The 25,614-nt window shown below is 38.2% G+C and overlaps 1 protein-coding gene across 2 annotated transcripts in view; it reads left to right on the top strand.

Annotated features, from left to right (window-relative positions):
- The first annotated feature begins 7,786 nt into the window (after positions 1–7,786).
- Positions 7,787–25,614, top strand: part of LOC149813847 (uncharacterized) — a 38,883-nt gene continuing 21,055 nt past the window's right edge. Inside the window, exons 1-10 of one of the 2 annotated variants that reach the window (XM_089992058.1) lie at positions 7,787–8,608; positions 10,377–10,913; positions 11,007–11,156; positions 11,236–13,401; positions 13,493–13,609; positions 14,796–14,978; positions 15,079–15,141; positions 16,658–16,729; positions 16,827–17,102; positions 18,418–18,537. In XM_089992058.1, the coding sequence (XP_089848184.1) occupies positions 7,811–8,608; positions 10,377–10,913; positions 11,007–11,156; positions 11,236–13,401; positions 13,493–13,609; positions 14,796–14,978; positions 15,079–15,141; positions 16,658–16,729; positions 16,827–17,102; positions 18,418–18,537 (4,482 nt within the window). In that variant the 5' untranslated portion in view covers positions 7,787–7,810. Of the gene's footprint in view, positions 8,705–10,376; positions 10,914–11,006; positions 11,157–11,235; positions 13,402–13,492; positions 13,610–14,795; positions 14,979–15,078; positions 15,142–16,657; positions 16,730–16,826; positions 17,103–18,417; positions 18,538–25,614 lie in introns of both variants that reach the window. The other variant, XM_089992057.1, reaches the window with a different exon arrangement.

Here is a 25,614-nt window from a genome sequence, read left to right as displayed (position 1 = left end):
TACTGGACGAGTTTTAGGGTTGCTATATCTTTCTTTTTATATGGAAATTTTCATCTATTCCTTAAAACAACCCTTAGTTCAAGCTATTTTCAAGAACAACCTTCAACTTATTAAAATTTATAATTTACCTCTAGGTGCCATCTTTGAGGGTGATTCGGTATTTTCTCACCTTGGATATGCAGATCTTGGATGGGTTCAAGTATGGATCTGATTCAAGGTCCATGGTGAAGGCTTTGGGTCAGATTTGGATCCAAATCTCCTAAAAAATCAATCCACTACCTTAAAATAGCTTTATCTCTCTCATTTTAACTCAGTTTTGAGTGAAATTCAAACCAAAGCTTTTTTGTACCTTAAACATCAAAAACATGGATACTTAAGCCATAAAACGACATATAAATGCATAAATGTATGATAAAATTATATGCATTTAATACATTATCAAATGCCCCTATGCTTACTTGCTTGTCAGTTCCTGAGTAAACCAACCCTAAGCAACCTCTAACTAGCTATGCTAAGAAACAGAAAATAGCAATCAAGTACACATCCTAATTAACCTAACTCACTTTCGTAAGAATCACAATTGCATTTAGCATATACAACAAGCCCTTTAAACTCCTGAGTTACCCCAGTGAGCAAGTTTGGTCTTGCGAGAGTTTACAATGATGTTACATACAAACATATTTGTCTTTAATATATACAGTCTTTTCCAAAAAGCATTAGGCATTCAAGAAAATGAGTTTGAACATATATTTCAAGCAAATGCATTCTCATAATATATTTAGAGTCTAACACGCTTCCACAGTAATAAAGATTTTTCTTTTACCTTTCTAGAGTTTGCAATTATCTATGTTTTTTCTTCAGAAAAACCAAGGACATTCATATTATTGCCCCTCTATCCTCACATGTATGTTTTTTAAACTGTTGTCAAAATTCTTTCTAAGCAATGATTTTTCATTAAGCTCATTTCTTTATTTTTTTTAATTTGAGCACTATGTCAATTTTCAAGTTTTCACAACCCATGTAACGAGCTTTGGGTCAGTGACCCCCAGGCTAGACGACCTTAGGGCACCAGATACAAAATATCCCTCAAACTTAATCACTCGAGTCACTAAGGTCTAGATTTTCATAGTTATACATAGTTTTTTTCCTATCATGTGCAATGCCTATACCTCTTAGGCTTTCTAATGGGTCCATATAACGAGTGTTGGGCCGATGACTCCCAAACCAGACGACTTTAGGGCATCAGATGTAGAACACCCCTCGAGCTTACTTGCTTGAACCCATCAAGACACAAGTATTGACTAGATAAAGAAGTTTGACCCTCCCAGTTGCCCTATTTGCGTGAGCGCAAGCAATTTGCATTGTCCTTGAATTCAACTACTAAAGAACAACTATGAATTTCAAGACAAACTGCACATGTGTTCTTTTCTTATTATCACATTACATTTTCACTGCTTAGTTTTTTATAAAATAATTGTTCATATTCATTTATGCAATTCAAAACAAACTATAACAATCATATCCTATATTGTTTTTAAAATCTACATAAATAACCACTCTTTCTAGATTGGATTCAAAAAAAATTTGTTTACATGGGGCTTAAAAATCCTCTAAATTGTCAGATAATGTAAAAACATTCATATAACCCTAAAATTTGTTTCTCAAAAGCCTAACTTTATGAGTTTTTTTTTTTTACAAACAAATAGATATATGGACAAAAAAATTTGGGGTGTGCATCTCATACCCTCCCCCATGCTTGAACGATACTATCCTCAGTGGCATACTATAATACAAGAATGCAAATGTTCATGCACACCTAAGAAACATAAAAGAAAGATAGGAAAAAGGAAAGATACAACATGTTTCTGAGCATAACCCGTTGATCTAAATATTGCCTAGTCCATGCACCATCACCATGCACATGCAGACGCACGATTTTTTGTTGGTTTGGCATATGAATTAGTCCATTCAAGGTTCCATGTTATCCTGTAACATGTAACTCATAAATACTAAAAGTGTAACATAATAAAGCAATAATCCATGATAGTTTATTCAAAAACTAACAATGAAAAGAAAGTAAAGCAATCTAATCTATTCTTAGTCTATGATTATGACACAAAATCTATGCTCAGTCTTACTTCTCAGCAAGATCCAAGACTTGACACTCTCCTGCCTGTGAGTCGTCTAAAATGTAGGGCTTAAGTTGTTGCCCATTGACCTTGAAAGTATCTCATGTACGAGAATTGTACAGGGTCAATGTATCATATGGAAAGACTTCATGCACCACGTACGGACCATCCCATCTTGATCTAAGCTTACCTGGAAAGAGTTGAAGACGATAATTGAAGGGCCACACTTTTTGCCCAAGCTCGAACACTTTTCTGACAATGTGTTTATCATTGAATGCCTTGGTTCAAGTTTTATTGATCTTCACACTCTCGTATGCATCATTTTAAAGTTCTTCGAGCTCACTCAACTGCAATCGTCGTTCCTTGCCAGCTTGGGTCAAATCAAAATTGAACTTTTTAATTTCCCAGTAGGCCCTATATTCCAACTCAATAGTGAGGTGGCATACTTTCTCGAAGACTAAATGATAAGGCGACATGACAATAGGGGTCTTAAAGGCAGTTTGGTAGGCCCACAATGTATCATCAAGGCGCTGAGACCAATCCTTCCTGTCTGGTCGAATTGTCTTCTCAAGAATTCTCTTAATCTACCTATTTGAAACCTCTACCTGTCCACTGATCTAAGGATGATAAGGGGTGACGAACTTGTGGTGCACAGAGTATTTTCTAAGAAGAGAGACAACCTACACATTTTGAAGTACTTGCCACCATCATGAATCATTACATGGGGTACACCAAACCAATGAACTTAAGCAGTACTTTATGATCATTGGTCTTGGTTACCACGACCTTGACCCACTTGAAAACATAATCAACTGCCACAAGAATATACACGTTTTTAAATGATGGCGAGAACAAGACCATAAAACAAATGCCCCAAACATCAAAAATCTCCACTACAAGTATGAGGAGCAAGGGCATCATGTTTCTCTTGGACATGTTCTTTGATTGCTAGCAACAAATACAACATTGATAAACCTCATGAGCATCCTTGTGGAGGATGAGCCAATAAAATACAAACTGCAAAACCTTGGTTGCAGTCTTCCTACTACTGAAATGCCCTCCACAAGATAGAGAATGACAAAAAGTAAGAATGAACTCATACTCTTCCTTTGGGACGCATCTTCTTATCACTTGGTATACACAATACTTGAACAACTCTGGTTCATCCCAGAAATAGTGCTTAACCTGTGCTAACAATCGATCTCTCTCATTTATGCCCTAATGCTTAGGTAGCTATCTGGTCACCAAATAGTTCACAATATTGGCAAACCAAGGTAACTAAATAATCCTACTGCCATAATTTGCTCATCTGGAAAAGAATTATTGATTGGTCTTTGATCCATTGTAGAATCTACAATCAACCTGAAAATATGGTGGGCTACTACATTCTCGGTGCCCTTCTTGTCTCGAATCTTGAGATCAAACTCTTGTAGTAGCAAGACCCACCGAATGAGCCTAGGTTTGATGTCTTTCTTACTCAGCAGGTATTTCAATGTTGCATGATTAGAATAGACAACAACCTTAGAACCATGTAAAATTGACCTAAACTTGTCCAATGCGAACACTATGGCGAGCAACTCTTTTTATGTCATAGTATAATTCATTTGAGCATCAGAAAGAGTCTTGCTCGCATAGTAAATCACATAGGGTTTTCTATCAATCCTCTGTCCTAAAATGGCTCCTATGGCATAATCGAAAGCATCACACATGATCTCAAATGTGATCATCCAATCTAGAGACCTCAAAATCAGTATAATAGTTAAGGCATCTTTAAGTGTCTTAAATGCATTCCTTTACTTTTCATCAAAATCAAAGGGATGTTCTTTGGCCAATAGAGCACACAATGGTCTAGAGATTTTTCTAAAATCTTTAATAAATTATTGATAAAAGCCCACATGCCCTAAGAAAAAATGGACTTGCCTCACTGTAGTAGGTGAGGTCAGTCGTGAGATCGACTCCACCCTGGCTCGGTCTACCTCAATCCCTCTCTTGGTCACAATCCCCTCCTAAACCATAAAGTGACTCTTTTTCCAATTGAGAACAAGATTTGTATTCATATAACGTTTGAGTACCTTGGTCAACTTATGAAGATAATCATCAAAAGAAGAGACATACACTGAAAAATTATTCATGAAAATCTCTATAACATCATCCACCGTATCAGAGATGATTGCCATCATGCATTGCTGAAATATAGTCTGGGTTTGTTTTATTTTTGTTCTGTTTTTAGATTAGGGTTACATTAAATTTACTGCATTAGGCACTACATATTTTTTTGTTATGCAGTCACGCAGGAAAAACTCTTATCAGATATGCCATTAGTGACAGACCTGATCAAGATCATTAAGCAGACCAACATGAACAATATAGTCACGCATATCCGCTCAAGTTTGAGCATTCAGCCACATCGTTTTTATAATGCACGGGCCAGCCTGTTAGTGCATACCCGATCTGCACAAAACAATAAGTGTTTTTTTGTTGGGTTTGAGTCAGACAAGAGTGCACACAACAACATGGTTCACGCACGCTGAGGCTCGGTCATTAACGTTGGTGTGATCTGACCAGATCACGCAAGCTGAACCGAGCATTAGATGCAACATGGCGAGTCTAATATCTTTGGAACAACTGAATTCAGCCATTCGGGCTGCTACAAGTTAAGTAATAATAGCAACCGGTTCCTTTGTTTTTGTTGTTTTGTGAGCGGCACGCTGATTGAATAATATTTTCTTTTGCTTCGGTGTACTTGAAGAGCACGACTGCATAGTCTGATCGCTTAAGTGTGTGCAGCCATGTGGGCAAGACTGGGTGTGCGCTAATTTTTGTGAGTGGTGGCTGCACTGCATAAGACATGAGCATTAGAAAAAAAAAAGAATTATAGAGTTTTAGTAGTTGCCTGTTTAGTCGGTTAACATAGAATCTTTATTTCTTTAAGTAGTTAGACATTGTTAATTTGTTTATTGTCAGTTTAATTAGTTATTTGAATTGGATATAGTTAGTTATTTCTATTATTCTAGTTCTTTCATCTAATTAGCCTCTTTTATTTTAGAAACTTCTTCCTCTATGTTCCTTGTTTTGTTTTTCTTTTCTTTGTGTCTTACAACAGGGCTCACATTGAAGGAAGATAAAGCATGATAGCGAAGGGCCATGCACGCATTACGAAAAAAAACTATAGCACTTTTTACTTTTCTTTAGTTTTATTCTTTTAGGGCGAAAGGGCCATTTTATTAATTGGGTTGTAATAAAGCCATTTTATTTTTTAAGCCTTTTTGCATAGGGTAACTTTTGTAATTAGTTAAGTAGTTAATGATTCTTTTATTTTATTGAAAGGCAACAAACTTTATTTTGTTTTGGGTATAAAAGTGATTGAACCCGTTTTCTGAGTTCGATCCGGACTTCGTCACTAGTGTAAACCGATTTTTATAATTTGATTCACAGTTTGCACGAACACTTCTATTGAAAAATATCATTTAAAAATATTTTATTGAAAAAATTGCATCAGTAACATCTGAATAACACTGACCTTAATCTCATAATGTGATGCCCCTATATCAGATCTCTTGATGCATGATGTCTGGGTGTACTATGTGGGTAGAAAGTACTCCCTCAAAGGGCGTGTAGGTCTAGTATGCTCCATTTGATCATCCATTTCGTTTTGGTTTAGAGAATAACGAAAGTCTTTTAGGATCTTCGATAAAAGGATGCAACAGAAAGCCCAAAGATTTACACCCTTGCATATACTGACATCTGCGTCAAGTATGAGTGCACTAACTATTCTAAACAAATAATCTTAAATATAACAACACAAAAGATCATGTACCTATATTTACTAACTAAGTTAAAACCTATATTTACTAATTAAACAAAAAGTATCAATAAAGTGAGTAATGGATTAGACCTTATCTATGTCGTTCTCTGGTAATGACGTAAAAAATTTAGGGTGATTTGGCAAATAGTTATTTTTAAGCAAAAACTACACACCAAATAATAAATTTAAAACTAGTCCTTGCACTCATGTAGAATGGCAGGTCAAATCGTCTCTTCAGGGAACAAAAAATAAGGCATACTATTTCACTTAAAAACCTCACTTTATTAATATTTCAAAAAAAAAAAAAAATTACACTATCTCTTTAATTACAATGCGATAAAAGTAAACACGATTAAAATGAAAGCAAACCCTAAACTAAGCTCAAAACTTTTTCTCTTTGAACTCAAGTAAAGAGGTAATTATAGATATCCTCCTCTCCAAAGAAGCAACCTCTAAGAGAAAATACCTGCAAAACAAAATACACAACTATACCTATACTAACAAGACTATTATTAAAATAACAAAAAAGCCCACGAGACTAACAATTAAAAACTCAAACAAATTACTTATAACTAAATTCGAGGACAACTAAACGGAAATCAATAACTAATCAATAATAAATCTATCTAATTTAGCACTGTTAAAAAATAAAAACAAAAACAAAAATAATGCGATTATACTATCGGTCAAAACTTAACACAAAACTAAATAAAAACACCTAATGGTAGGATGGCAGTGGGTTGGGACACGTGTGACAGAGGCGCTTTCCACTCTCGCCTGCCTCAAAATATTGCCTTCCATCACCATTTTTGGGGAACTTTGGACCTCCACCCCTGTCCCATGGGTAAAATCCCAATTCTTGTCCCTCATGCGGTAGGGAGGAGGTCTTTGCAGGTCTCTATCTATCATCGTGGCTAAGTGATCTCATCGTCTTTTGCTTTCTGCTGAGTTCTCTGCAACTGAGGTAGACTTGTTAAAGAAAGGATTGAAGAAAGAAAGGGGTCATGAAAGAGGAAAACAGTTACACTCACTTGGTTAAAAACTTAAGGTTAATATAAGAGATTTAAATATTATTTTATATAAATATATTAATAAATTTAATAATGAGTATTGAGGTAGAACTGAGGAAAGAAATGGGGCCCTCTTTCTTCGCTGGAATTCAATAGGAGGTTGTGGGCCAACAGAACAGGTCCTGCCCAGCCTGACCCATTTAGCTAGATGGCCTGAAAGGGCTTGGCCCAAGCCCGACAGTAACTCAGGCCGGGCTTTTGGTGTGCTCCGTGATGGGCCCGGGTTAGGTCAAGCGGGCTCATCATTTTAATGTCCACCTAAGCAAAATCTAGCAGGAGGCCTGACCAATTGGCAGACCTATAAACTGGACTAGGGAAGTCAATGGATAAAATTTTATCTGATATCTGACTGAATCGGTCTCCGTTTGGTCAAATTTACCAAGCCAAAACCAAATTCTATGGATATCTGGTCAAATTATAATCAGATTCACCACCAAATTAGGACCCAGAACAAAATTCTATGGATATCTGGTTCCATATTACATGTAAAAAATCAAATTTACTACGAGTTTTTTACCATCTAAATCCGAATTCGATTCCAATTGCTTTTACCCAAATATCCGATTAGTCGGATCTGATAATAGCCTAATCTTATCCAAATTCGAACCGTTTACATTCTCGGACTCCACACCGAACCCGACCCATAACTGCATCAACGATAGTCGGACCCAGAACCGACCCGTTGGGAGCCCGCTCCGGGCTTCGGAACTGCAACCAGCGACAGCAAGCAACTATAAATACCGCGGAACACCCCCTCCCCGGTGAGTCGATCTCCCGCCGGAGCTTCCGTTTCCCCTGCGATCAAAATGAGCGCCAACCGCCACCAATTGATCGACGCCCTCTCCGACCACGTCGCCCTCTACCACGCCTCCACCTCTTCTTCCTCTTCTGCAAACCCTAGAAACGCCATCCTCGACTGGTTCTCGTCTCTCACCGTCCATCAGAGGCAGGCCGCACTCACGGCCGTCGATCCCGCATGGACCCGCCTCCTCCTCCAGATGCAGTCCTGCCTCCTCCGGAGCGGCCACGGATTCTTCATCATCCTCCCCGACGTCCAGGTCGGCGACCCGCCGCTCCCGAGCCTCTGCTTCCGGTTATCCCGCGGCCTCCTCGCTAGGGCTAGCCTTTCGAATCCGTTCGAAGAAGCTCTAGCTCGGTGCGTACGCCTCTTCAGCTCCAGGGAAGGGGAAGGCGAGGTCGGATCGTGTTTTCCCGTCGATACGGTCACCCTGTCGGAGGATTTCGTTAGGGATTTGGAGGGTTTCGCGGCGGTTATGGACGGGGTCTCCAACGGGGAGTTCTTGAGGGGGCCAGCGGCGCCCACGGCAACGGAGTGGGAGGAGTTGCCGTGGTTGAAGGCAAAGGGGTACTACAGCATGGAGTCCTTCGTGGTGAACAAGATGGAGCTGGCTTTAAGGTTTGCTTGGGCAAATTCACGGGGGAAGAAGCGGGGAGTGAAGGTGAAAGCGGGGGCGAATGTTGCCGGGATTGTGGAGAACGTGCTGTACAGGAAGAGGGGTTGCATAGATTGGTGGAATGGTCTGGACGATAGGATCAAGAAGCAAGTCTTCTACGTGATTTCACGGAAGGCAACCAAAGCGTTGGTAATTCGCTTCGCTTTTGTGTTTTTTTCGCTTTGCTCTGCTAGAAGTTGTTTTCTGGCAACATTTTTTAGAGAGACGTTGCAGATTGTAGATGAGGTGAGCCATCGAGATTTTCTATCTTCCATGCAATTATCTCGTGGAAACTTGCAGCGTTTTAGATGCACACAGGCGTTGTATTTGGAAATAATGCACTAAGAATTCGAATTTCTATCCAAGTGGTTACGATGGTGTAACTCTTAACATCTCATTTTACTTGCGTGATGTGTTTGTGTCTGCGTGCTCCCCCATGCTGGGGCGTGCTTGCATATGCGTTGCACATTCGTTTGTGCATATAGTCTACGTGGATGCGTGCATGCGTGTGTGTCGAATCAAATAGATGGAATTTAATTTATTTCATCTAATTCTAATACCAAAATCTATGCAAATTCATGTATGCACGAGCTGGCAAAGACTTACCGTTTATCAAATTGTGTGTACTTATAAGTAATTATGTATGCACACGTATGTTTAAGTGCACCAATTTGATAAAGCGTGTGTGAGGTTGTGTCCTTCAGAAATCTGTTTCGATCAAACAAATTCAGAATGTACTATATTATCCAAGGATTTTAAAAGCGTGAGGTGTAATTTTGAAGCCGCAGTGAGGTGTGAGCCTCTATAATTTTCAATGCGTAAAGTTAATAAAATATATAAAAAAGTAACTGCCGAATGAATTACTTCGTTAACTATAAAGCATAAATAAATAGTAGTTATTGCAAATGATCACTGAAAAACAAATTTATATTGTAAGCTATGACTGCATTTCTATTTGGTTTTCTTTTCTATTTTAGACATGATATCCTACTGAGATCAAACAATCTCAACATTAATTTTATATCTATGGACAATATTTCCATCAAACCACAAACCAAAGAAGCTATATTATTGCCTTCAACTAATTTTAGTTGAAAAGAATCCCATCTTTTTTGTTTCGTTTTGTGGCAATTGGAACTGTAGGTTCTTTGTCAGTTTTCCTATAATTTTTAGGCAACTTTTAGCATTCGGAAAAATCCAGCATATTCTTTTTTTATAATTTACCTTTTTTTAGCATTAAAGATGAGTGAAACATTTATTCTTTTTAAATGTTTAAGTGTAAATTGATATAAAAAGATGGCCCTCATAGTAGGTAACTAGCCCTCTTTGCAACTACTATTAGTAACTTACCAGTGTTAGTTATTTTATTGACTTTTGAAAGAGGTGTGGGCCTCTCATAAAGGAGGTCATGCCTCATTGACTCATCTGGGAAGAGGCCTAAGCCTCTGGAGCGTACATTGTGGAGAGATATCAAGGGTGTAGGCCTTTAACGCTTCTTGAAATGCCCTTAAAAGGTATGTGTATATCTATGTCACATAGATGTGCCCATACCTGTGTCAGACATGGGAACAGACCCCTTCCAAATGAACGGATGTTACATAGCTGATGCATGCATATATGTGTTTAAAGTCAATTGAGTAATGCTTTTAAGACGGAAAACCAAATACATGCTGTGTTCAAGTTCAAGGACACTAGGCCACTTCTTGGGGCACATTAGAAGAGCCAAACTAATATCTATTTGGAAAATGTCATTGATGGTCATGTGACATGCTGATTGGATTCATTTGTTCTGTGTTTTTGTTGAGTGCTTGACCCATATTTTTCAATTTTTTTTCTGTGGCCATAATGTATGATTTATCATAAGTGTTGGAGAAGCTTCATTGTATGATAAGGTCATTGATGGATGCAACAATGCCAGGTTACTGACACTGTGGCTGGTAGAAATGATGTTTTGAAGGACAGAAGAGACTATTATAGTGTAGATGCAATCCAAGTACATCGGCACCACATCTCTCCAGCGTGGGAGAGGACTATTCAAATGCTTTCCCATGTTGATCCAGTTCTCTTGGATGTAGTCTCAACCTCCCAACCATCTTCATCGTTGGATAATATTTTTAATGGATTGTTTTTACTCCAGGAGCTTTCTGCTTCATTACTGGTTTGGCAACATCATGAGGTTGATACAGAAAAACTTTTCTTTAGTTCACTGGCCTCGATTCCTACCCTTTCAGATAATCTGCTTAGGAGAATCAGGGAATTTCTTTTGCGTTTGTCGAGTGACTGTATAAAGCTTGAGCTTCTGGACAATCTCAACATGAAACCTCAGCTTATCAAATCCATTGAGAAGTCTGATGCAGGTCATGCAAAAGGAAAAAAGAAAGGCTCCCGCCGAAAGAGCACATCTCAGAAGAAGCAGTCTCCTCTGGTTGAAGTTGCGTGCCGAAAGCCTTCTGAGGTTTTTTTCCCTCGTTTTTTAGGGGTGGTTCCATTTTATAAATCTGAACCAAGAAGGTCTTTTGATCACTGATTGTCCTGGGTGAATCTCCAGGAACATGGATGCAAACTTATTGAGGGGTGCAACCATGGAAATCTGCTGCAGGCTACTTGGATTCAAGCTGACACTACTAATAACATGGTTAATGCTGCGACACTACATAATAATCATTCAGAGGCTAATACATATGCAGAAAAGGAGATGGTAATCATTGTTCTGAATTATCAATCTCTTTGCTATTAAAACCACATCTTTGATTTTATTTATTTATTTGTTTTGTTAGAAACGTTCTGAAAGATTAATTGATAATAAAGCCCATGTTGCTCACTTGAGGAGAGGGAAAGCAAGCTCCAAGAGTAAAAAGAGAAAGTCAAAATCCAAAAGATTATGTGAAGACAACGCTGAAGGCCTTGTGGATAGACATCAATTGTCTAATGATCCTTCCTCCAGAACTAGCAATGGGCAGCGTCAACAAATACAGTTTGTGGCATCAGCGGTTAATCCTCATATTGATCATGATCTCTCTGATACTACAATTATTGCTCAGTTTTCTCATAATTCAAGTGCTTGGGATGCTTCCATTAAGGGGGATGATATTGATGCTACTCTAGATGTCCATGAAGATCTTGAAGTGCATTCTGCAGTTGGAAAAACTGATCGAGATTTTGGATGTTCCAGTTCAAGCATAACGAATCCTTGCGAAGGAGTATGCAACTGCTCATTTACATCCGACTCGAGTGACAAGTGTGAAGATGTCCCAAGAAACCAAGGTTCACCAGACACTAATATAAAAAAAATTGCTGTATGTTCTCAGATAAATAGTAGTGTGTGTTCCGCATTGTCTATAGGGAATTCTTCAAATAACATTTCTGTTTCAGATGATGTTTCAGCTGTGGAGCAGTCAGGCATTCTAATACATTCTAAAGATGATGAGCACAATAAACCCGAATGTGCACCTGGCAATCGTTTGCCAGTGGTGTCACCTGGGCGGCCAAACTTTTTAGAAACTGTTATTCCATCTAAAGAAACTGCACCTCTGCAGGTGAGCAAGGATGATAATTACCATGCCAATGGCAATGCAGGATTTGGTGGAAGCATAATAAATGAATGGTCAAATGTGTCACATTTGCCGTGCCTATCCGTCAATGCACAATACCTCCCAGCTGCTACAGATAGATTGCACTTGGAAGTGGGATGCAACTTACATAATAATTTCCAGCAGTCTATCATATCCACGGAGTACACAAATAATTTGGTTGTTGAAGATAGCAGCACAATGATGTCCTCAAGATCTCTTGCAGTGAGTTTGGATTGGCCTCCTGCTGTTAGAAGCAATAATAGATTAAGCCTGTCTTTGTCACATAACGTCGATTCTGGATTTCTTCCAAGATTGCAACCTTCTTTACACTCTGGTTTTACTGCCTATGGAGCACAATACAGTACAGCAAAAAATGAGAATGAGAAAACTTGTATAGGCGAAGGGATGGATCTTTATGAATCAAAAAGTGTAGATCTGGCAGATGATTTTGAGGGACATTGGCTTTCGGAGGAAGAGTATGAGACACATCTCTTTTCTGACAGGGACTACAGTCAGTTCTTCGGTGGTGGTGTTATGTACTGGAACACATCTGATCTTGCTGGCACAGGATTTTCAAGGCCCCCTTCTCTTAGTTCTGACGATAGTTCTTGGGCAAGGCATGAAGCTGATTTGAATAGAGCAGTAGATGAGATTGTTGGGGTGCCTGGCTTATCTTGTTCATACAGTACCAATGGTTTGGCTTCTCCACCTGCTGCTCCATTTTGTCCTCCATTTGATTCTTTGTCCCCTGGACTCCAGTCAGTTGGTTATGCTATGCCAGGGAATGAGGTTAATGGAATGATGCACTACTCTTCCTCTACGATACCAGAAGAAAAGAAAGTCTCTGGCTCGATGACGAACCAAAATGTTGGTTCTGTAGAAGGGATGCCAAGGGATGCACTGCCTTGCCCTGTATTGCGTCCCATCATCATTCCAAATTCATTAAGGAAAGGTTCAAGGTCAGACTTCAAGGTAAGTCTTGATCATAGTAGCCCCTGCATACCTCGCACTCGAAAGGATTACCTTCGAATAAAGCGGCCTCCATCACCTGTAGTACTTTGTGTTCCACGTGCTCCACAGCCGCCTCCCCCTTCTCCTGTTGGTGAATCAAGAAAGCAGAGGGACTTCCCTACTGTGAGGTCTGGAAGCTCCAGCCCTAGGCACTGGGGCATGAAAAATATGTATCTAGATGAAAAAAGTTTTGAAAAAAGTTTTGAGGAAGGTAAAGCATGTGTAGATGGTGCAGAAGTTTTTTGGCCCTCATGCACAGGGAAGTGTCTTACTAGCACGGCACTGATGCAACCTGTACCTGGTTCCTTGCTACAAGATCGTTTGCTTGCAATCTCACAGATATCCCTGGATCAGGAACATGTAAGTGAATATCATGGAAAGTTTATAAGTATTATCATGTGTGCATTTAATATTCTTCCCTTGTGTATAACTTTAAGTTGATTCATTCCAGCCGGATGTTGCATTTCCACTTCAATCTCTGGAGTTACAGAAATCTCCTGATCTTAAAGCATCTTTAGCTTTGATACATGGTCTTCTTCATGAAGAAATTGATTTTTTCTGCAAGAAGGTTGGTGCTTATCTCTTGATTTTTCTCCTCATTGTATGTTCTCCTTTGGTGAATGCTTTTTGGAAAATTAATTCCAGTTGCCATCTATAATATATTTTAGAATGCTGTTGCATGCTATTGGACATATGATTGAGTTATATTCTCTCTATGCGGATGTTTCTGCAACTTTCAGATGACTAGGCCTCTTCGGTAATTTCTAGCATATGCGCTTGGCACCTTTGGCTGGGCGTTTATTTGGTAAATCTGTGATCAGTTGGAAAGCTTGCTGTTTTGGTGAATATATTTTCTAGCAAAGGCAACTCTTCCTAATGTTATGTCTAAATCATAGTTTTCTCATTTAGGTGATGCCTTTGCTGCCTTTTCTTTTTGGCTTGATTTTCTGCTGTTATTTTATTATAGAGGGCAGTCTTGCTAATGACTATTCAATATATTTATTTTATTAAATTCCAGTCATGTAGAAAAAAAGCTTCTTGGGCTGTGGAATCATGTTTCAGGCTTCAGCGTTTCATTAGTGCTTGTTGCTTAACAGTATCTAGGTTTGGCTTCTGTTTTTTTAATTCAAAGTGCAATGCTAAAGGTGCTTGGAGGTTATTGGTACATCCATGATGACATGTCACAGCAATGCCTCCCTTCATGTTTCTGTTTGCCTTCCCGATTGCTTATTCCACCTGAAATTTTTTCTTCTTTTGCCCCCTCTTGCTTTGTGGGCTTTAATGATTATCATGGTGCTTAATATTGCATCTATCTTCTGGTTCACTAAACTCCTTGGTATACTTTTATCTGTTTCTTCATGACGGTAGGTTGTATGGACAGTGCTAATCGGTGCTTCACATTTTGGATGACAATATTTCTTTAGCATAGTTCTTTCCTTGTTTGTTGCTGATTATTGCTGTCTAGTTATGTTTGGAAGTGATTTTCACATGATCTGTTGTAATGCAATGTGTGAATTCATCCAATGGATTTGGGCCTGTTTATGCAGGCCTTTGGGGTGTTGAGAGGAAATAGCTGATATATTTATGAAGTTGCTTATTTTGGATTGTAATCCCTAACACATTTCATTATTCGAAGTGAAGTGTATTTGCATGTTATAAGTGCCATGTTTTCAAGCCTTTTTTTTAATGTTTCAGCTAACAAGGGAGCAGCAATACTAACACATGGTCATTCATCTTCTTATTGGTAATGTTAGGTTGGTGCCGAAAATATGATGAGAAAACCTTATGTTAATTGGGCTGTCAAGAGGGTTTCTCGATCTCTTCAAGTGCTCTGGCCACGTTCAAGGATAAAGATATTTGGTTCAAATGCAACTGGTTTGTCACTTCCAACTAGTGATGTGGATCTGGTTGTGTGTTTACCCCCTGTACGAAATTTGGTAAGGACCTTACTAAGAGGAGCTAAGCCTTATCTTGATCTTTTCCTTGAGGATGTATTTTCCATCAGAAAAAGATGATAATGAAGACTTCATCTGCCAGGAGCCCATAAAAGAAGCTGGAATTTTGGAGGGTCGTAATGGTATTAAAGAGACATGCCTTCAGGTAAATTCGCCCCCCCCCCCCCCCCCCCCCTCATGTAAGTTTTTTATTTCAAGTGTAACTCAATACTTCAGCAGCAGCTGTAGTTCTTTGTTATATATTTTCATGCCTTCATGCTATGCAATGTGCCTGGACTAACAGGTTAAGCGTAGAATACATGAGACAGATCTTTTTATTTTTCTGATTGAGAGGACTAACCTGTCTCGGTTAATTGGACACTACACTTGTTGCTACCTATTGCCAATTATTTAGTTTAGTAACCACACTATCATCAGATGGAGATATTGACTGATCAAGGAGATTCTGTCAACTAAACTTTGCTAGAGTAGATTGTACTCCATGATAATCCGAGTCCGGAGTGTAACCATAATGCATGCTTCTTTTAGATGGATGGTCCCAAAATTTTTGTGAAGTTCTTCCCTCTTTGGGATGGAACATACAAAAGGAATTACTTTTGATTCCATCCCCCTCATTGGGATGGTACAACAAGATTGTGAATTTGAAGAAAATATCACTAGTAAGATCGATGCTTGCTGGATAAAGTGGGGACAAGTTAGTGGCCTCTATGATTAAAATGACGTTTGTGCAAAATTACCATTAATACCAACACTCTTTATGGTGTTGGATGTTGAGCGACTAAGCAGCAATACGAAGAGAGGGTGCATGTTGCAGATAAGAGAGATGTGTATGTTAAGATGGATGCCTGGAGTTAAGAAAATAGATGTGTTAGAAATGAACATATCTAAATGCATAAGGGAAAATATTAGATAATGTTGTTTAAGATGGTTTCAACATTGCACAGAGACCTATTGTAACATCTATAAGAATGGTTGACATGATACACGTGGAAGAAATTAGGAAAAGAAGCAGACCATGAGGTGATAATATGGAAGATTATGAGATGACCAAAATTGTAGCTTTAGATAGGAAGAAATGGAGAAACATTACTCGTAAAACTGACCCCATGTAGTTGGGATGTTGCTTGATGACGTCAATGATGTTTTTGAGTCTACTCATATGAACTTTCGTTTGAGAACTAATGAATTTATTGTGCAACAAGAATGGAATTCGTTGATGTAAGCTACAGGAATCCCTGGTTCTTTCCTCATGTGGGTTTTCAGTATTGCTTGTATTTCCTACACAGGAATGTTTTCCAGTCGCTGTGAGTTCACCAGGAAGATTTACAACTTACAAGGCTTAGAAGAGGGGAGCTGATCGCCTTAAGCCTTTAGAATCTTTGCTTAGTAAACACCTCATAGTTGATTTGCCAGTTCAGTCTGTGAACTATGGATATATAGTGTTCTAAGCCATTTTATTCACTAACACTGGATACATATAAATTTGCTCTCTCTCTCTCTCTCTCCAGTCAATTCATTTATGTTCTAGTCAACATAGGAAATCATGTTTGACATTGTTCGGCCCTGTGATGTTTGTATTTCTTCTCGTTGTGAATATATCTGATTTCATTTTTTCCATTGCTTGATTAAGGCCTGATGTGCTTTTGTATATTTTTCTCCAGCATGCAGCTAGATACCTTGCCAACCAGGAGTGGGTTAAAAGTGATTCTCTTAAGACCATTGAGAACACAGCTGTAATTTTCCCTCTTCCCTTCATGCTTTTCTGATGATTGTTTTGCATAACTTGCAATCTATGCACTCTTATTCTGTTTGAATGTTGTTCTTCCTTAGATACCTGTGATCATGCTTGTTGCTGAAGTTCCTGAAGATCTTATCTCCTGTAATGGAAGTGCTGCTGTTCATGGTTCAAGAGGTGAAAATGCCCAACTATCTTCTGACCAGGGCACATCTACTGGTAGTGAAATATCAAACTTGTCAAACTTGGAAAGCTTAACATCATCTACTCATGCACGAGTAGAGCCTAATATTGGTATTGACAAGAAATCTATACGGTTGGATATCAGCTTTCAATCGCCAACACATTCTGGGCTTCAAACTACCGAGTTGGTAAAGTCATTGGACCCTCAAATTATTTTATCTTTATTAAAATAATTAACTTTTAAGTGGTTTCCATGTTGGAATGATGAACTTTCGTAAAATATTTAGCGTTGCTGTTACTTTATACTCTCAATTTATTTGATTCTATGATCAGTATGGAGATCTTTTTCCATGGTATATTAGATTGGATGAAAGGTATGTGGACCTCTTTCTCATGTATTCTTACTTCATGTCACCCTTTGTTACCGGAAGTTTGAATATGTAAATTGATGTTTACAGCTGAGCTTAGTATTAGTGTTAAACATGCTTATATCCATGTCGGAAGCTTCTCATATCTTGTCATCATAAACTGAATGAGTGGTCCTTTAGAGGGAATGGAGGATAAGAGGCAGCATCTAGGGCTTGAAGGGGCACTCTGTCCAAGTTTCATCTTCTAATATTTGTGAACAACCTAAAGTGCTTAAGCTTAGTGCTTTTAATAAATATTTAGGACATCTTCGTGACATTGATTTATGTTATTTTCAAGGGCAGATATGCTAGGACTACAATTTTTTTATTTGGCAAACTATGCCAAGTGTTTTCACAATTTGAGCAACATTAGAGAGCCATGTATCATGTATGTAAAAGATGGGCTGAATGGACATTATTCTAATTTCATCTAATAATATTTGTGAATAACTTAATTCTCTGAATTTGAGTGCTTTTGGTAGATAATAGGATGGTTAGATCACCATGATTTACAGTTTGTTCTTTAGGCAAATCTGCTGAGGCTACATTGGCATATTTACTCACCTTTTCATTAAAAAAAATTCAGCAATATTAAAATTTTTAAGATCAAGATGTCTTTATCAATGTTGCCTTTCCTTTTTCTTTAAGTTTTACTTTTAACTATCTGTATCCTTTTTCAATTACTTCCTACAGAATATCAAAGACACCCCTAAGATCCATACCTTTGTCTCTGATAGGCGCATCATATTTATCCTTTCTCTCCTCCTGGTGTCCTCTAACATGGTGCTTTTCCTTAATAATGTAGTTACATTCTGCTAGACTTTGTTTTAAGTCTATCAATTTAGTCTCTATGCTACTTGTTACACGTTATTCTTTATGTTTAATATTTATGACGTGGAAGGGATGATATCTGATGACAACTCTGATGAATGCAATGCCATTTCATCTGTTTGATGTGGATATTCTTCATCCCATTGTAATTTTGTGCGAACCTACTATTCTTTTTAATTGTTTCCTCCCATTAATGTTGGTTTCATGATAAAGACATGTTGGAAATGTTTCAAGTGTAAAATTTCTTTGATTTTGTTGCTTTCAGGTTAGGGAGCTGTCAGGGCAATTTCCTGCAGCCATTCCCCTTGCTTTGGTATTGAAGCAGTTCTTAGCAGATCGCAGCTTAGATCGCTCTTATTCAGGTGGTTTGAGCTCATACTGTCTGGTAATTCACTCTTTATTTCGTTACAGTATGTCCACAGTTATTTGTGGATATGTATCGTATTCCACACATCCTTCTATTTTGTTATTTAACTGCAGAAAAACCAGTCATTTTGTTTCCATGTTTAGTCCTTTCTCTTTTGCACTAATGCATCAACTGGTCCATGTGTCTTGCCTCGTACAGAGATGTCCGATGTTGCTTTTTTTTAGCAAATTAGCAATATAATCATCTCAAATCCTTACATTTGCATGCTGATGAAGATGGTTAACCATTGAGAAACTTGATCAGAAGCATTATGTTGTGTGATCCATTTATTTTGGTGACTTGCATAATATAAATGATGTGGTTGAATTTCTTTTTCACTTTGTTGTATATGCTTGTTATCACCGAAAATTGCACTTCACTCTTTTGCTTTCTACCTTGTTTTCCTTTAGGGAACGCCTGAAAGTGGGAAAATAGCAGGAAAGAAAAAATTGTTACTTTTCCATCCATTCCAAATGAGAGAAATTTTTGAAAAGAAAGTTTAGGAAAAATTCCTCCACCTAAGGGGGTGGTGGAATTTTTCTTTCTTTTTTCATTAGGGCAACCATTTGTAATGAAATATGCGGAAAAGCAAAGAGTGCACTAAGCACTTACAACATCTACTAATGAACAAACAAAGAGGGGGCTAATACCCAAACCCACAAGAGACAACACAACATAAAAATATAAATGCCTCTTATTGAAAGAGAAAGAGCTCTCAAGAGTAAAAAATACAAGAGGGGAGCACCCCTATTTATACACAAGAGAAGGAGAGGGAGAGGGCCAAGAGGCCTTAAAAGGAGAGGCACCTAGGGGGCTCCCCATGTAGTCGTTGGGAGCCCCCAACGGTCACTAATGTGACCGTTGGAGGCCCCATCGACTACATGGTGGGGCCCCTTTTGAGTGAGCAAAAAAAACAAAAAACAAAAAATACATTTTACAAAAAATAAAGAAAAAAATAAACTAAGAAAAACAAGTACCCCTATCGGGTACTTGTGAAATGACAGAAATACCCCTATCGGGTATTATATATATATATACATGAATTACATATATTTTAACACCCTCCCTCAAGCTTTACGGGGATATAACCGAAAGCTTGTTAAGGAGAAACAAAAACCGAGGAGCCGCAAGAGCCTTAGTGAAGAAGTCCGCCAACTGGTACTCTGATGTGACGTAAGGTAGTGCTATAGTTCCTCTTAGGTATTCATCCCGAACGTAATGGCAGTCCATCTCAATATGTTTAGTACGCTCATGGAAGGTGTGATTGCTTGCAATATAGATTGCGCTTTTGTTGTCACAACACATCTTCGAAGGAGTAGAGATGGCAATGCCCATATCACTGAGGAGGCTTCTTAGCCACACAAGTTCCATTGTTGTAGTGGCCATAGCACGATATTCTGCTTCCGTCGAGGACAATGATACTTTGTGTTGCTTCTTGCATCTCCACAAAATCATAGAGTCACCTAAGAAAACACAAAAACCGGTAGTTGAGACACGGTCATTGGGATTTCCTCCCCAATCTGCATCAGTATAAGCAATTAAATCAAGTGACGAGGCAGAAGAAAGAAAAACTCCCTTAGTTATGGTATTTTTGATATATCTGACAATCCTTAAGACTGCACTCATGTGTACGGTTGTAGGTGCATGTTGAAACTGACTGACAGAGTGGACGGCATGAGCAATGTCTGGCCGTGTGATGGATAGGTAGGTTAGAGACCCAACAAGTTGCCGGTAGGGAGTAGGATCCTCGAGAGGTGTTCCATCTTCCAACCTTAATTTTGCATTGATGACTTCTGGGGTTTCTGTCTTCTTGTCATCGGAGATACCCGATTTGGAACAGATGTCAGCAACAAGTTTCATCTGAGAGAGAATGTACCCTCGAGGAGAGTACGCCACTTCAATTTCTAAAAAATATCTTAAGAAACCAAGGGCAGACATGTCAAAATTTTCTTTCAAAACCTTTTTAATATCATTAATGCCTTGCTCATCACTTCCTGTGATGATCATATCATCAACATAAAGTAGTAAAATAACTACAGAAGACCCTGCACTTTTCACAAACAAAGCAGTGTCAGTATAACATGAACGAAAATTTAAACTTGTCATTACATTACTAAATCTATCATGCCAAGCCTTTGGAGCTTGTTTTAAACCATATAATGCCTTTTTAAGTTTAAGAATTTTATTTTTACCAATACATACTCCTGGTGGGGGGTCCATGTAAACTTCTTCATTTAATTCGCCATTTAGAAATGCATTCTTAACATCAAGTTGATAGATAGGCCATTTCTTTACAGACGCAATAGCAATAAGAGTCCTAACACTAGTCATTCTAGCAACAGGTGCGAAGGTTTCTTCATAATCTATACCATATTCCTGAGCATATCCTTTAGCTACTAATCGTGCTTTATAACGTTCTAATGAACCATCACTCTTGGTTTTAATTTTGAAGACCCATCTACATCCTATTGATTTCTTTCCAGTGGGTAACGAAGTTATTTCCCAAGTTTTTGCTTTTTCAAGGGCACTAAGCTCTAAGTTCATGGCTTCAACCCATTGGGGAATATTTTTGGCCTCATTATAGTGTGAAGGTTCATGAAATGAATGTAATGCAATTAGATATGCTCTATATCTAGGAGTTAGGGACTCATAGGAAACAAACCTATTTGGAGGATTGGAGATCCGACTGGATCTCCTTAAAGATGTTTCTTCAATGTCGGATCCTTGAGAGTATTTTTCTAAGGCACTTATCTGAGTTTGTTGACCACGCCTAACATATGTTTGGATTGGTCTATTATTCTCATCTACAGCATTATCAAGAGGGATTTCCTCTAGGTCATTCAAAGACTCATTAGAGATTTCCTCTTCTTGAGGAGTCTCATCTTCTTGAGATAGAAGATCAAATAAAAAAGTATATTCACTTTCGTCAATATCTTTAGTTTTCATAAAACCATTTTCATTTTCCAAAAATGTTACATCTTTGGATACATAGAGTTTGTTATTTTTAAGTCAAAACATCTAAAAACCTTTTGATTTTCTCCATAACCCAAGAAAACACATTCAATAGCTTTAGGAGATAATTTGTCCCGTTTATGAGTAAGGACAAAACATTTACATCCAAAAACTCTTAATCTATTGAAGTCAGGTGTTCTTTCAAATAGTTTTTCGTATGGAGATGTATTTTGTAAGGATGAAGATATCATTCTATTTATTAAATAAGTTGAGGTTAAGGCCGCTTCGGCCCAAAAATTCTTTGGAATTTCTTTGGAAATAAGGAGTGTCCTAGTGGTTTCCATGATATGTCTATGCTTTCTTTCGGCCAAGCCGTTTTGTTGAGGAGTCCTAGGACACGATCTTTGATGACAAATCTCATTTACTTCTAAATAGTTTTGAAATTCATTTGATAAATATTCTCCACCCGAATCGGATCTAAGAGTAGAGATATTACTTGAAAATTGATTTTTAACTATCATATGAAATTTTTTAAAAAACTCAAAGACTTCGGATTTTAAATTGAGAAAGTAGATCCATACATACCTAGTATAGTCATCGATGAAAGTGACATAATAGGAGTACCCTCCTTTAGACATGACGGGGGAAGGACCCCAAACATCCGAATGGACTAACTCAAAAGGTCTTTTGGATACAAAAGTCCGGTTTGGAAAAGGAGTAGATTTCATTTTGCCAAAAATACAATTCTTGCAAACAAAATGTTTCTCATTACAAAATTTCTTTCCAAATGGAAAGTAGTACATTTTTGAGAAACTTGGATGTCCAAGTCTTTGATGCCAAATATCAATATTTTTATCTTGGACATGGTTACAAAAAGAGTTAATGGGGAGTTTCAAGTTGCTCATGTAATAGAGATCTCCCCTTCTATGGCCTTGCCCAATCAGCTTCCCGGACCGGAGATCCTGTATAGAGCAATCCTTAGTTGAGAAGGAGATTTTACATCTATGATCGCATATTTGAGCAACAGAGAGGAGATTTAAATTAAGTTGAGGTACAACTCTCACGTTTGGCACAAAGAAGTCTTTTGAAAAGTTTAAGGTTCCAAGACTTTTAACTTGTAAGGATGTACCATCGGCAGTTGAACATAGGAGTTTTTAAAGTTATTACATAAATCGGAAAGCTCATTTTCAAGGGGGGTCATATGAAAGGAAGCTCCAGAGTCAAGGATCCAAGACGACATACCTGGAGGAGAGGAGGAAGCTACGGCGGCACCCGAAGTTGATGGAATCTTGAGTAGAGTTTGTAGTGCCTCCGATAGTTGAGCAAGAGAAAAAGAGTCCGTTCCTTTGATTGCTTCCTCTTTCTTTTGAGTAGCTTTTTCAACGAAAGCAACTTTATTTTTTGATGCTTCATTCAACTTAGGGCAATTAGGTCTTATATGACCCGGTTCTTGACAATGATGGCAAATGGCTTTTCTATAGTTGCCATTATAGTTATTTTGTCTTCCAAAATGTGGAGGTTTGTAGGTTTTCATATGGTTGCCGGGTTTGGATACGGCCAAGACATCATTTCCTCCTTTAATCATGCCAAGACGGGTTTCTTCTTGGCATATTTCGGCTATGACATCTTCCAAGGGAAGAGGCTTTGATCTATGTAGGAGGGAGGATCTAACTTGTTCATATTCGGGCCTAAGCCCATGTAAAAATTGGAAAAAGTGTTCTTTTTCCATTTGTTCTCTCCTTAATTCCACATCTATACTAGAAACCCATTTTGGTTCTAGTAAGGATAGCTCATCCCATAGAGGGCCAAGAGTGCTAAAGTAATCCCTAACACTCATTTCTCCTTGCTTGATAGTCCGGATTTTTTCTTGAAGAAAGAATTGACGAGCAAGGTCTTTTTGTGTAAACATACCTTTCATGAAGAACCATGCTTCATTTGCCATCCTAAATTTGGCAATGTTGGCGCAAATCTTGAGCTCCACATTATTCATGAACCAAGCAAGAATCTTGGCATGCTTACTCTCCCAATCTTCTATTTTAGATTGGTGATCTTCAATGGCCTTTATGCGGGCATCTCCTTCAAGAGCTTTTTCTTGATCGCCTTCCATCTTAGTTAGTTGGAGTTGTGGTTCCGGAATGGTGCCCATAACGTATCCCCAAAGCTTTTTCCCTTTGAGGTTGTTTTCCATGGCGGCGGCCCACATCATGTAGTTGGAACCATTGAGCTTGAAGGAGAGATCAATCTTTTGTTCTCCTTCCATAACAACCACTTACAAGAGAATATAAAGGAGAGAGAAACAAAAAAACAAATATAGCTACACCACTAGCTATATTAAAAAGAAGAGCATACACAAGGCTCTGATACCATGTAATGAAATATGCGGAAAAGCAAAGAGTGCACTAAGCACTTACAACATCTACTAATGAACAAACAAAGAGGGGCTAATACCCAAACCCACAAGAGACAACACAACATAAAAATATAAATGCCTCTTATTGAAAGAGAGAGAGCTCTCAAGAGTAAAAAATACAAGAGGGGAGCACCCCTATTTATACACGAGAAGGAGAGGGAGAGGGCCAAGAGGCCTTAAAAGGAGAGCCACCTAGGGGGCTCCCCATGTAGTCGTTGGGAGCCCCCAACGGTCACTAATGTGACCGTTGGAGGCCCCATCGACTACATGGTGGGGCCCCTTTTGAGTGAGCAAAAAAAACAAAAAATAAAAAATACATTTTACAAAAAATAAAGAAAAAAATAAACTAAGAAAAACAAGTACCCCTATCGGGTACTTGTGAAATGATAGAAATACCCCTATCGGGTATTATATATATATAAATATATATATATATATATATATATGAATTACATATATTTTAACACCATTCACCCATAACACAGCTCATTCATCGGCTGCCACAGGAAGAGCTTCCCCCATCTTCATCTTCCTCCACCCGCCATAATTTTCACCTCTCTCTCATTTTTCTCACATTTTTTCAGTCTCTTTTTCTCATGCTATACAAACGAGCATTTTTTTTTTTATTTGGAAAAGTTTTCATATCAAAACTTCTCATAGGAAAAATTTTCTTTTCCTTTGAGATTTTTTCTTGCTTCCAAACGTGCTCTTATGGCATTCTTGAGGTTTTTCTATTATGACAAAAACAGTGATGGAATTGTTCCATTTTGTTGAAGTTTGTGCTTCGAGAATGTCCATTATTCCAACTTCATTAGTTTCTAATCACTATGACTGTTTCCATTAATCAAGCAATACCAGAGCCAGATATCTGTTCTTATTGCAAACCACACAAAATTCAGTTTATACTGTTTACTGCATTTATTGATCTCACATATACGACAAGTTGTCCAAGACACTAATCTTTTTTTTTAATTTGAAGAAAAAGCATAATTTAAAATATATAACAGGATTCTTCGAAAGCAGCAGGGGACATCCACAAGGGGATCCACTTCCTCCATATCTCCTCATTATGGTTTGGATCTAACATTTGATTTCTCTTCAAGATGAGTTAAACTGCCCATATTTATATATCTGCTAGGAGAGTGGGTGAGGATCAACTCCATCAAACAATCAGTTATCTAAATGGGTGATGCATAAGGGTCAAGATTGAAAGAATGGATGGAAGTGGGGGCACACCTTGGCATGGTGGAGCTTGTGGCTGGAACAGCACAATCGGAGTCGATGACTGAGATTATTCATACTATTATTTGACGAGAATCATCACATTTTTCCTAATCTAACTTTCTTTTTGTGTATCTTGTATTTTCTTTGCGACTTGAATGTAATTTTAGATTTCCCTAAAAAAAGAGAATATGATAAGCCTGAATCTTTCAAAGTTTGAAGTCAAGGATTTCATGTGGCACTTAAATGGGAGCTTCCACTTTTTCCTCCAATGGTCGCTCACTCTCCAAGTTTTTTCTCCACCCCAATCCCCATGCTCTTTCTCTGTAAAATAAAGTCTTGTTACATATTACTTATAAGGGGATACCCCTTCATGTGGAATAGGCACATACTTGTAATTTGTTACGTAGCACCACTTGCTTGTATTCACCTAAGACCAGTTCTGTTTCTCTGATGTTATTCTAAATGTCTGT

This window comes from Nuphar pumila, chromosome 16 (assembly GCF_984573655.1).
Source record: "Nuphar pumila chromosome 16, dmNupPumi1.hap1.1, whole genome shotgun sequence".
In the NCBI taxonomy this organism is placed as follows: Eukaryota; Viridiplantae; Streptophyta; class Magnoliopsida; order Nymphaeales; family Nymphaeaceae; genus Nuphar; species Nuphar pumila.
Note: the sequence above shows the minus strand (reverse complement) of the source record. Positions and strands in the feature narration are given on the sequence as shown.